At 39.6% G+C, this 12,655-nt stretch overlaps 1 protein-coding gene across 1 annotated transcript; it reads right to left on the minus strand.

Moving 5' to 3' along the window:
• Positions 1–259: 259 nt before the first annotated feature.
• On the minus strand, positions 260–10,293 carry ccdc80l2 (coiled-coil domain containing 80 like 2). Its single transcript, XM_086300553.1, has 12 exons — positions 9,681–10,293; positions 9,521–9,609; positions 9,211–9,384; positions 8,904–9,055; positions 6,961–7,266; positions 6,536–6,776; positions 6,257–6,413; positions 3,455–3,591; positions 2,838–2,989; positions 2,285–2,388; positions 1,817–1,897; positions 260–789 (listed from the first exon to the last, which is right to left on the minus strand). The coding sequence occupies exons 1-12, from the start codon at positions 9,958–9,960 to the stop codon at positions 455–457; spliced, it is 2,208 nt and encodes a 735-aa protein (XP_086156679.1). The 5' UTR covers positions 9,961–10,293; the 3' UTR covers positions 260–454.
• Positions 10,294–12,655: the final 2,362 nt, after the last annotated feature.

The raw sequence follows: 12,655 nt of genomic DNA on the forward strand, positions 1-12,655 counted from the left end.
AAAGAACTTCTCTTCTATTTCAATACTTTGTTCGTTTTAGTATCAGCATATTTCAGTAGAGAACCTTTCCTTTTTTGTACTTGCACAGTGGATGTGTTTGAAAGGTCTACACAGACATATTAGTAAAAAGCACCGTCTGCTCTGTCTTGAAATTACTTTCTTCCCTTTTTACATATGAAGTCAAAGAGAAAATTGCTTTTTTAAAGGGCAGTTGAAATGCTTGAATAAGACCACGCCATTGTCGTCTGCTTATCTTTTCAAATGTATTTATTTCTTGTAAAATATCCAGCTTATTATTGTACGATCCAGCAGATCATCATCTATACATCGACTTTATCGATTCTTATGAGTCCAGTTTTGAGGTCTCATTGGCTCAAGTCAAATCCACATGTTGATACTTTTTGTTTCATATTAAAAAATTTAGGTAGATAATCGCTTCTTCCTCTTTTTGTCATTATTCCTCGGATTGGCTGTAGAAGTGCATCATCTCTGCCCTCTCTTCATTGTATCCGTGGGAGTGTTCCTGCTCATTGCCTCCTCTTCCTCTGTCCTCCTGGCAGTGAATCCCCAGCCTCTTCTGCAGCTTCGCCTCCTGGAGGCGGAGCTCCATAGAGTCCACCAGGTCGTAGATGTTATCCAGGGACCACATAGGTGATGGAAACCATGTTTTGGGGTCACCATCCTTCCCCACAACCACCATGCTGAAATAGTCCTTATCGATCTTTAGCTGTTCCCTCATATTGTTGACCAAGTCAGGCGTCAATGACTCAACCTCAGTCTGACTGCGACCTGGGGGAAGGAATGGAAGTCATTTAAATTACACAAAACAGTGAAAAGCGAAAGAAACGAAAACTAGGATAACCCAGATACTTTCAGATTAGATAAAATATTATGACAGCTCAACCTTAAAACCACAGTCAAAACAAAACTTTCGAAAGCATTTCCTCTAGGCTCCAAAAGGGAGAGAGTCCCATATACTTCTATGTTGAAATGCTCGACTTTACAGCAAAAATAAACTTTTACTACCTGGAACAGAAACTTTTTCGTCCTCTGCAGCTAAATTTCCCCTTTGTGTCATCTGTGCTGACATTGATTTTATTTTTGCATTTTTAAAGGAAACATACAAAAAGGAGTCAAAAAATTAATCAAAAGCGCGTTTTTGTTTTTGTGCAGCATGTATTGCTATTTATCCATTGGGATCATTTTTGGTCAGCTGTATAGATCTCTTTGCTATAATGAAGGGGGAACTCCAGGCATCAAGGGCCGGTGTCCTGCAGGTTTTAGATGTGTCCTTGATCCAACACAGCTGATTAAAATGGCTAAATTTCTTCCTTAACATGGCTTGAAGTTCTCCAGAGGCCTGGTAACTAACCAATCATTTGATTCAAGTGTGTTGACCCAGGGTGAGATCTAAAACCTGCAGGACACTGGCACTTCAGGCCTAGAGTTCCCTACCACTGATGTAGACTACACCTGCCAACTGCATCTCCATCTCTGTGCAGGCCAAACCACATATCTACATGTGGCAAAAGGTTAGCAGTAGTGACAGCATGATAGAATATAAATACTGAGTGTGTCTTCCTCAGCTACAGGCTTCCTTTGGTTGACAGATGTAGCCTTTTGCAGTCCACAAAACCTGTGAGATCATGCAAGCCACATCAATCTTTTTTCTTTTTTTTTTAAACAAAGAATGCTCTTAAACCAAAATGTTTATTAAACTACCTACCTTAAAATATACAATATTACTAATGATTTCAAACGTGTATGCTCCATTACGTCTCATACACCTGGAATGCCCCACATTACCATGACGTACCATTTAAGGGAAATAACTCAACAGTTCCTGATGCTTTTTCTTCTGTTCCTATCAGCTTTAGCATGGCAAAGTGACGAATACCTGAGAAAAACACAAGAGAAGGTACATTTAGACTCATTAAAAGGGACACATTCAGCACAGATAATCAAAACGATCCCTTTTTATAAAGACAAAGAAATGATTTTTGTGTCGATGAACCTATTTAGCTAAGTGCCTGTCTAGCTATGGTTATATATTTCAAATAATATGGCTCTTGTACCACACAATTTTATAAATGCATAACATTTTTAATACACTAATATTCATATTATAATATTCATTGTTTGATTCTGTCATGATCCGTACAGTTTTGTTTAATGGTATGCTTTTTCAGGTCCGAATTTCACAACCATGACAAATCTACCCATGTCTGACTTCTGGCTTCCTTGTAACACTTCCTTGTTACCGCGGGTCTTTTAAAACACGTACCCAGGGGACATTCCTGTCCTCTGACAGCAGAGAGCTGCTGCTGAAACAAATAGTCATCCTCAGAGGGAGCAGAGATGAGCAGCAGTCTCCTTTTAGAAATGAACCTAGAAATGAAAAATATAGATTTAAACTTGGATACCTGTCAGTTTCATTCAGTCATTAGACCACCTTCTATAAAATGGAAGACCATAGATTCAATCATACTTTTACTCAGTTTTCAAATTTGAATTATGCTACACTTTATATCATGATTTGTGTTAATAAAATAGAAACAAACATAAACTTACACAGGAATCAATAAAGACGAATATGAAGAATAATTGCACGATTTAAGATAAAGATAGGAGATTGGACTGTGAAAGCTTCAGAGATCCACGCTCCACTAAAAAAAGGTTGCATTAACCACATGGGTTTTTTCACTGTTGATAATTTAAGGTGACGGAGAGATTAAAATATGCTGACCCTGTTTACAGCAATCTTCAAATTTATTTTGAGCTTGTTTTGTTCTTAGTGGATGGTGCTCACTGCAATAAAAACAGATTAGTTATATTACCTGAGCAGTGGGTTTTCTACTACAGGCTGTCCCATGTCTTTAGAGCACGCTGGTGGATTCTTTCTTTCCTTCTCTTTTTCTCGGTTCCTCGAGGGAAAGTTGTCAATGTAGTCAAACAAAGCCTGGCTTGATGGTGGAGCCTCAAAGACTCTCTGGGGGGGAAGGATAAGAGCAGGTGAGGGATTAGATCTTTAGTCTTTATGGGCATACATAAGCAACTAAACAACAAGGAAAATGTATTGCGATACAACTGTATTATTTAAAAAAATTTTCTTTTTTGGTGAATGTCAAAGTTATTAAGTGACCAACACTTGGTCACATAATAAAGTTGTTCCCGATTACTTTAAGTGTTGCTGGAGTCATCAGAACTTTGTCTTCTCCATGCACCCTGGAAGTAGGTGAAGTTGTGCCAGAAATATTTGTTGCTATGAACATCAAAGTCCCATCTTTACCTGGTTAAATAATGGGTTCCTCGATGGGTTACTTTAAGTTCAAATATTGCAATGGTTTTGAAATATGAGTGTGTTGTCCTTTTAATCGCTAAACTTATCTGCTATCAGAAAGCCAAATAAGCAAGAAAAGGCCAAACTTGGAAAGCTCAGGTGAGATTTTCTTACACTGGCCTTGATGTCATAATCTGTGACAGTCATTGAAAAGAGGTCGGGCGACGACAGGCCGAGCTCTGCCCTCAGCAGAGAGATGGCCCCTAAATCCAAGAAGTGCTCTGCTTGGCCACTGAGTGGAGGCTCTGAATCTGGAGAACACACATACAAAGGATATAAATCAATGTGTGCACACACAGATGTTAGAGAAAATACCAAGTACACGTTACAGTGCATGCAACAAAAACAGCAATTATAACCACTATATCCCAAATCAGTGTCTCTGAACGATGTGTGAACTTGAAGACAGTGAGTACACAGGGCTTTTGTTTGGCTGTGTATATTCACCAAGTCCTCTTGTGGAAAGGGACTACTGTGTTAACTGTTAAAATGTAACTACTGAAGTATCACAGTGTAAAGGTTAAACTAAACATTTACTACATTCCGCAGTGCAAAATTAAACTGTTACTTCCTGGTACACAAGTTCAGAGAACTATTACATTTTGCTTAGCAGTAAACCTGAGCTGTTTATGTTATTCTGACTAAACCACTTCACTTTATTATTGTGTATTGCTATATGCTTTATTAGATACTATCTGCTTTTTTATGGCTGATGGGAACTGTGTATTGTATGGGTTAGTTCCCTGATGATGAATTCCACTGACTTTGTTGTGCTCTTGATTTTGTATTCAGCGTCATACTGAGGCTGAACTTTGTAGTTTTGAGTTAAATGTCTCAACGCACATTGACTGGATTAGGCTAGCATTAAATTTGGTTCAGTAAGGCGCCCGCTCACACAGGTCTACAGATCAGCCTCCAGATAAAAATGTGCATTCTCTAATCACTTAATGCATGTTTAAATATTCAGTCCTGCAGGTCTATAGATTGACGGTGACCCTCTGGCATATATATTTTTCCTGGGGAAAATATATATTCCCTGACTGGTTGGCAAGTGGTTGCAATCGCTTGGTGACGTTGGTGGCAAAGAGGAATATGGTGCTGCACCAAAACTCTCCTTATGATTTCTTTGGTTGATAACAGTTTGCATTGAAGATGTTGTCATTGCAGCAACTCTACTACCAACCACAGTGATCACAAGGAGGTTTTAGTTTCAGCACCTTCTGTACAACTTCTAGCAACCACTCTCAACCCAATCATGGAATACACATTTTTCCCGGAGGACGGGAGGTTGCTATGCCACGTCTCTAGGCCTATGTGACTGAGGGATAATTTATGTCCCTCTGAAGTTGAACTGCCTTACTTTACCTTCAACCATATGTTATTAATAAATGATATACTGATATGGTGACATATGGGAGTTAGGCTAAAATATTAATCGAAGGCTCAAAACAACAGTTCTTCAAAAACAAGTCCACAAACAATTGTGTTCAAAAGTTTACATACATTCATCATGGCCATGAATGTCATGGCAGTTGAGGGCTTTTCAGCGTAACTGGTGCTGAAGGTTCTACATTGTCTTAACTTGACAAGGCCAAGACCTATTAGGTTCTTGATTGACTACAACTAGTAGTTTCTCTTTTCCAGAATAAAAAGAATTTGTTTGATGCCATTAATTGGATTGACCAATATTCAGAACAATGAGAAAGTCCAACGAACTCAGTCAAGATTAAAGAAAGACAATAGGAGACTTAAATTAAAACCTTTTGAAGCCATTTCTAAACAACTGCAGATTCCAAGATAATTAACTTAAATGACTGTAAGTATGTGCCATCACTATGTGGAAGAAGACCCAAACTGTCACCCTCAATAACTGAAAACATCCATCCATCCATTCGCTTCCGCTTATCCTTTTCAGGGTCGCGGGGGGCGCTGGAGCCTATCCCAGCTGTCATAGGGCGAGAGGCAGGGTACATCCTGGACAGGTCGCCAGTCTGTCGCAGGGCCAACACATAGGGACAGACAACCATTCGCACTCACATTCACTCGCACATTCACACAATGGCAATTTGGATTATCCAATTAACCTATCCCCACAAGCTGCATGTCTTTGGACGGTGGGAGGAAGCCGGAGTACCCGGAGAGAACCCACGCAAACACGGGGAGAACATGCAAACTCCACACAGAAAGACCCCGGCCTGATGGTGGAATTGAACTCAGGACCTTCTTGCTGTGCGGCAACAGTGCTAACCACCGTGCCACCGTGCTGCCTTTATCACATGATAAATGTTTTTATTTACACGTAATCCACGTTGAGAAATGGGGACGAGACAAACCAGAAAGAAGCAGACCAACACCAACAACCTCCTGTGAGTTTTGTAGGTTATTCCAGGCCATTCCTCACTTTGTACTCATGAGTGTCTGTGCTGTGCTGTTTGAAGAGCAAGCCCCATAGAAAACAAAAACAAAAAAACAAAAAACTGAAATATCAGAATGACTATGACATTCATGCGCAGGGTTAGTGTGTCTAAAAACAGACTTCAGACCAAAGGTTAAAATTAATTTATTAATAATCCATGTCTGTACACGCATAAGGCGTATACCAAGATGGCTATCTCTTTACTAACAACCTTAAGGCTTATAAACAGTCTGTGTATTTTACCGTTAGCTATTGTTAGCATGCTAAAATAGCTGGCAATAGGTCAACACCCACGGACAATTTTGTTACTGTTCAGTTTCTAGGAAGCACTATATTTGCCTTTGGTTGCATGTTAGTAAAAAACAAAACAAAACCAAATACGTGTTGGTTCAGTGAACCCTGAGAGGATTTGTAGTTTTAAAAGCATTCATGAAGAGAACCTAAACAAATGTTGAAATGCAAATACATAACTGGCAACAAAAGGTAAAAACCCTTCCTACCTAGGTGGTAGTGCTGAATTATAAGTGTGCCATCACTTCCCTGTCCAGTAATGGTTGCCACTGTGATCTTCCTTATAGCGAGTTCACAGCGATACTTCTCATTCTCCTCAGTCTGCTGGATATACAGTGTTGCCTCTCTGTTGGGTGTTGAGATCACCTTGTATGAGGCAAAACAAAAACATGAAAATTGGTTCAGGTACAGCCGTGAAAACACATGATTTAAATTCATTAACAATCTGGAGGCAAAGAGAAGTGCAACGATTAGACAAAAGGTCTTACCATCAACCTTCTTGTCCCCTTTAAACTGTCCAAAAACTCCTTCAGCGCTGTTTTATCCTTCTCACTTGCCTCTCTGTTGGACTTTTCCCCCCTTCCTTTTCTTTTCTTTCCTTTTTTCCCTTTGCCTATTTTCTTAGACCTCTGTTTTTCCTTTTTGTTCCCCTTTCCACTCTGACCAGTTTTATTTCCATTATTTTTCTCTACATTTCTTTTCTTTCCTTCTTCCACAGATGGATGAGTGCTGCAATACAATATATAAAAAAGTCACTTTGATGTCCATCCAGCACTAAAAACAGTATTTATGTGCTGTAAGCAGAAGAGGAGGCAAGAAATACCAGATGTGAACACAAATCAAAACATTCAAAGGCATACTCTTCACTCTGTTTCAAAGTCTAACAAAACATACTAACTTAAAAAGACATTACCTGTTTTTCTTTACTTCCTCATTGCTCCGTGAAACAGATGGAAGACTGCTCACCCTTGTTTTCTTCTGTACTTTAGAATTGATGGGATCATTGTTGCTCGAAGGCTTTCTCATTGTAGACGGCTTACGAATTACAAACCTCGACCGACCACTCAGTATATCCTGGATCTTACTCCTCAGAGCAGCTTTTTTGTCCAAAGGTGGTCTTCTTTGTAATGGCACCACAGAAGTCACATTTCCTCTCCTCTGAGGACTAAGTGTCATCTTTTTTCTTTTTTTCACAATCTTCTTTTTGGTGGTTTTACATCTAAAACATGGCATAGAAAACAAAAAATTCACATGTGTGTTCACTTGGAAAACTATGAAATCTTTATCTGTTTTTAATCATCATTTTTTTTAAACTGATGAACGTAAGTGTCAGGGATTGTAAAAAAAAAAATACAATAAAATAAAATGAGGGGGAGTTGTTTAGCAGGAAGTCTGGTGAGCAGATACTGCCCATGGAATAACGTCCTGTTCATGTCATGGTCCTGAGACCATGACTCAGTGACTTTGTGTTTGTGTTCTTTATTGTTATTATTCTCTTTATTATTCTTGGGCTGTTTTGGGATGGTTTGTGTTTTGGGATTTTAGATACTGGGTTCTGGGTTTGTGCTCCCTCTATTGGTCCCTGGTGTTAGTGTTCCCCTGTCTCGTCAGGTTAATCAGGTCCAGCTGTTTCCCCCCACCTGTGTGTGATTTCCCAGTGTCTCTCTGTGTACTTATAGTGTGTGTTTTCCTCTGCTCCTCGTCGCGTCGTCTGTGTTCATACCCTGTGAAATCCTCTGCGTGCTCTCCCTGCTGTTCTCCCTTCATGTTCAGGTTTGCCACTCCTTTGTGTAGTTTCTCCCAGTTTAGTTCGTCCTTAGTTCAGTTTTGCCATCTCCCTTTTATGTTTGGTATTGTCAATAAATCACCCTTCACGTCTGAAATAGTGCTGCGTTTGAGTCCTCCTTCCACTCTTCACACGGCCGCTGACCCGGACCGTGACAGTTCACCAATGAATCGCTTCACTTGTTCCCCATCGCTTTGTCAGTTGCTGCATTTGATATTCAATATTCTGGTTGTGTAGATTAGTCTTGCATATTTTCCAACCTTATTAGTCCATAGTATCCTTCTTTCCCATTGGTAGTTAATTCAGTCTCTCAGAAGTGAGTTTGACTTAAGCTAGTGCCCAACTGCTTATAGGTGAGTTATAGTTTCTGTGTTCTTGAGTCTGCTAGAGAGACTACTCTGATCTGAGTGACGTCAATTTCATCATCAGACAGTGAAAGCAAGGCGGTCATACACTTAAGTGACCGGATAAACTAATGAGACTTTTCTTTACCTGCATCAACTACTCAGCAGCCTCCAGGTGGAAGGAGGACAACCGTTACTCAGTCTCTGTAACTGCTAGTCTTATTTGTGTGCGTACGCCATATAATGGTCTAAAGATCTCTGAAACTCTTGTATATAATTGTTTTGCACTGGGTACAAATATCCTTGCACATTTTGTGACTCTTCTGTACTTATTGTTTCTGAATTCACTGCAGGAGCCTGTCTAGGACTGTTTGGCAAACTTCCTGACACGTTCCTCTCAAAGCTCAGAAATATTACATTAATTTAATTTGTGATGTTGACTTGACCATAGATGTGCATGTCAGAGTAAATTGTTGTCTGACTCTCTCTGCTAGCCCTGTAATATACTGGCAACATGTCCAGGGTATATCCTGGCTGTCACTCCATGACCGCTGGGATAGGCTCCAGACCTCTATGACCCTGAACTGTGTAAGTGGAAGAAAATGAATTATTGATGCTAAACAGGACAAACATTTCACGGTGTACAGCTGAAAAGGAAGCATGATCATCATATATAGGACCTTTAAAATTAGTCATCACATAAAAATAAAAGTAAGGTAGTGAAACCTGAGGTGAGATCCTTTTCTGGTCATCTTCTCCAGCTTCCTCATGGGGAACTGATCGATGACCTCCAAAACGGCCTCGACACGCACCGGATAAGGGAAGCGCTCGCTGACCCGTAGGTTCTTCTTTATAACCAGCATGGTGAACTTTTGCTCCTGACATGATTGGTGTTCAACACAAATCAGAAACACATCAACTAGTAAACCACCAAGAAGCATTTCAGTTTAAAAAAGAATTAAAAACGCAATAACTTTTTTATATGTTGCCAAGAGTTTGAAATGAATCACACAGTTTATGGCACACTGGTTACTTGGCTGGTAAGCTCCAGGTAGTGCAGCAGTTTGGTAACCGTGTCGGGGTCCAGGTTCTCGACTGTGGCATCTCCTTGAAAAGTTGTTTTCTGGATCCGTCCCTCCATCATAGCATTCTGAATGATAGTTACAATGTACGTATCTCTTTCTGCTAAATGGCAGTTCAGGCCTTTCTGAGTAAGGCAGAGAAAGAAACAATCAAATAAAACAAGTAAAAATTGATGGATAAGCAGCTAGTTTAAATTTTTTTTTAAATCTGAAAAAAGAGTAAATAATGTGTATGTATCAGAATAAATTGCAGAGAAGTACTTGCTCCATTTCTTCTAGCTGTTTCTCCATCATACGAAGATATTGGTCACTGTGGGATGGAGCTGTTATCACCCACAGACGCTTTTTACCTGCAAGGGAAAATCGGTGACTGTAGGGACATAAGAACAGGAACATCTGCTGGTCAATTAATTCCTCTTACCTGCAAAGTCAGCCAGGAAATCCATCTCTGGAGCCAAGCTTGATGATGACTCTCCAACTTTTCTGTTATATCCATCTTCTCTGCTTTCTTCCAGCCCTAATCCATGTTCAATTCCAGGAGGAAGGTCTGAGTAGTCTCCCCAGTCTCGTACATTTGGGTCCAACAGTTCCTTTGGCTTACCGTCACCGAAGCCCTGCCATGCAGCCAGCAAACCCAGGTTGTTGAGGCTCCACAAAGCTGCAATCAGCAACAGATAGTGTGAGGTAAAAAACTGAGGCATCTTCACTGATGTTGCAAATAAATTGGTCTGGCGATCAGCTGGAACTGCTTAGCAGCTCATAAATCCTCATCTGAAGTAAAAATACATATGTGCAGTGTTGCTTTCACCACCGCTTGTTTAGAAGTGATGTGCAGTTATTTTAAAAAAGGGGAAAAAAAAGTATCCAGTTAATAAAACAATAGCCTGAATCCCAGTTCAACGCTCCACTGAAGGCTTTATGGTGAAAAACAGGTGGATCCAACCTGGAATCTGTAAAGGAAAGGGAAAAGCAAAGACTATCGTGGTGTTAACGTCTCTCTGCAGCAGAGAAACTGACTCGAGAGACACTCCTCTCCTTACACACAGACACACACTCCTGGATCGAATTAAACCCCAGACCCTTTAACAGGAAACTCCTGGAATTTTCTGCAACTTCAAAGCATTTTCTCCCAGAAAACTCTCTCTCCCTCTCTGTCCCACACACTACCATACTATTACACACACACACCACAAAAAATAGTCATTGTTGCATAATTGGCGCCACACATTGTCTTTGGTTTGAATCTCTTCACCAGATGAAATTTCATTGTATTCAGCATGTTTGATTTACACATATGTCACTATCTGTCAGACAAAAGGATGAACTTTAATCACAAACTTTGTTACCGCACACATGATTTGTGAGAGGTGATTTCCTGGGGTTTTCCCAGGAAAAGGGCAAAGACAGTGAGGGTCATAAACTTTGGGAAGTTCAGGCAGTTCAGACCAAAGCCATTTGTTCAGGAGAGTCAAAGCTTTTAAGTGATGGGAAATGGCAATTACCATAAATAACCAAGACCACACTGCAGATGCCGATGTCTAGAAAAGGTCACACCAGTTCAAAATTGTCAATCTGAGACAAATGTCCTCACAGGGCAAGAGCCTTCTGTCAGGTAAAGGCACTCATCTTTCTCCAACCTCACAAAGCTTAAAAACAACAAAGCTAGATAGCTTACAACCACCTTCCTCTCATTAAAACCTCCAAATCTGACTTGAAATAGCTGCAATTTGAACCTATAAACCCCCAGATCTCTTCAAATGCAAACATAATCACTGAAATGGTGACAGAAATTCTGTTTTGCAGAATATTTAGAGCATTCTTAGTAGTGATCTTAGTAATTATTGTTATGTTCACTAACTGGGCAGTTTTTATTAGGTAAACATTGCTACTACTGGGTTGAACACCTTTTAATTCTTTGTGGTGTAGATTCAACAAGGCGTTGGAGTTTTTTTGGTCCACATTGACATGACTGGCATGCTATTACATGGCCAACAGCTTAAACTGACAGGGTGGATCCATGCTTTTCAGGCTGTTTATGCCAGATTCAGATCCTACCATATGAATGTTCCAGTAGAAATGGAGCCTCATCAGAACAGGTAGTCTTTCCAGTCTTCTGTTGCCTAAATACAGTGATAACCATGTGATGTGACTGGCTGATTAGATATTTGCATTAAAAGAGGTTGAACAGGTTTCCCTAATAAAAGTGACTATAAATTATTTTATAGAATTATTGCCCTTATTCTATAAAACAAGCAAATATTTCATGTTTTGTATGATAAATCAAATGCAATTTTTTATATTATATAAATAAAGTATCCACATAAGTATGAAAACTGCACATTGTTAGTATTTTATATGTAATTTCATTTGTAACAAATCATTAGTGGATCTACTGCACATAGCGAGGAAGTGCAACAGGTAGAATTTTTTGTCAGATGGACTGAAAAACACATGCTTTGAAGAGTTATGACTTTTTAAATATTCTTGCACAAGTTTCTTTGCCTCAAAAATGGAATTTAGTGAGAATAGGGACAAAATAAAGACAATGGAAGAATGCAGGCTGTCAGTGCAATTAGAAGAGCTGTCTGTAGGGTGAAATGAAATACAATGAGAACCAGGTGCAGCCACAATGCATCCCGCTCTGTGGTCCTGATAAAGAGAACCAGATGATCACTGTGTATGAGAAATAGAGGATTTGTTCTGTTTACATGTGCTGTGCTTTAAGTGAATGAATGTGAGAGAAAAGAAGCTAAGAATAGCATAAACAAAGACACATAAAGAAGCTGCTATCTTGTTGTTTAAGTGTCAAAACAGGTCGTGTATCAGTTTTTGTAATAATGATACACAGTTAAAAGGTAAAAACAGTAAGAATTCACCTCCCCGTTAGCACAACAATGTGATTTTTCATAGCAAATACATCATTTAAGAGACAATCATGATGTCAGATTTCATTTCAGACAGTGTACCAGCTTACATTTACCATGATGAGAGATCTTTGGGTTAAGACCAAGAATAACAGAGTGAAAGCCTCCTTCCACTGACTTCACAGCACCATTCATATTACACTTTGCACGAGAACGCTGAATTTCATACAGCTGTGCAGTCTCCAACATACCAAATGAAGCCCAGGTGTTGAGTTTAGTGTTTTATATGTAAGATTACAATGACATGCTAACATAATCAAATGCACAACAGCCTCAGGTCAGTATGAGGTCGCACATGATGACATCACAAGGGGGAGGACACGTATAACATCAGTCTCCAAATCATAAACACAGACAAAAGATTTAAATTTGTACAAATATATTTGTATGCATAGTAAATTGAGATAACTGACCTGCCACGATGAACAAAAAAACTCCAGGGACCCCCAACCTTCTGGTGACCACAAAAAAC

This window comes from Aulonocara sp. 'chitande type north' Nkhata Bay, linkage group LG7, assembly GCF_057382095.1.
Source record: "Aulonocara sp. 'chitande type north' Nkhata Bay isolate Kocher_YH1m ecotype deep benthic linkage group LG7, A_spYH_male_GT1.1, whole genome shotgun sequence".
NCBI lineage: Eukaryota > Metazoa > Chordata > Actinopteri > Cichliformes > Cichlidae > Aulonocara > Aulonocara sp. 'chitande type north' Nkhata Bay.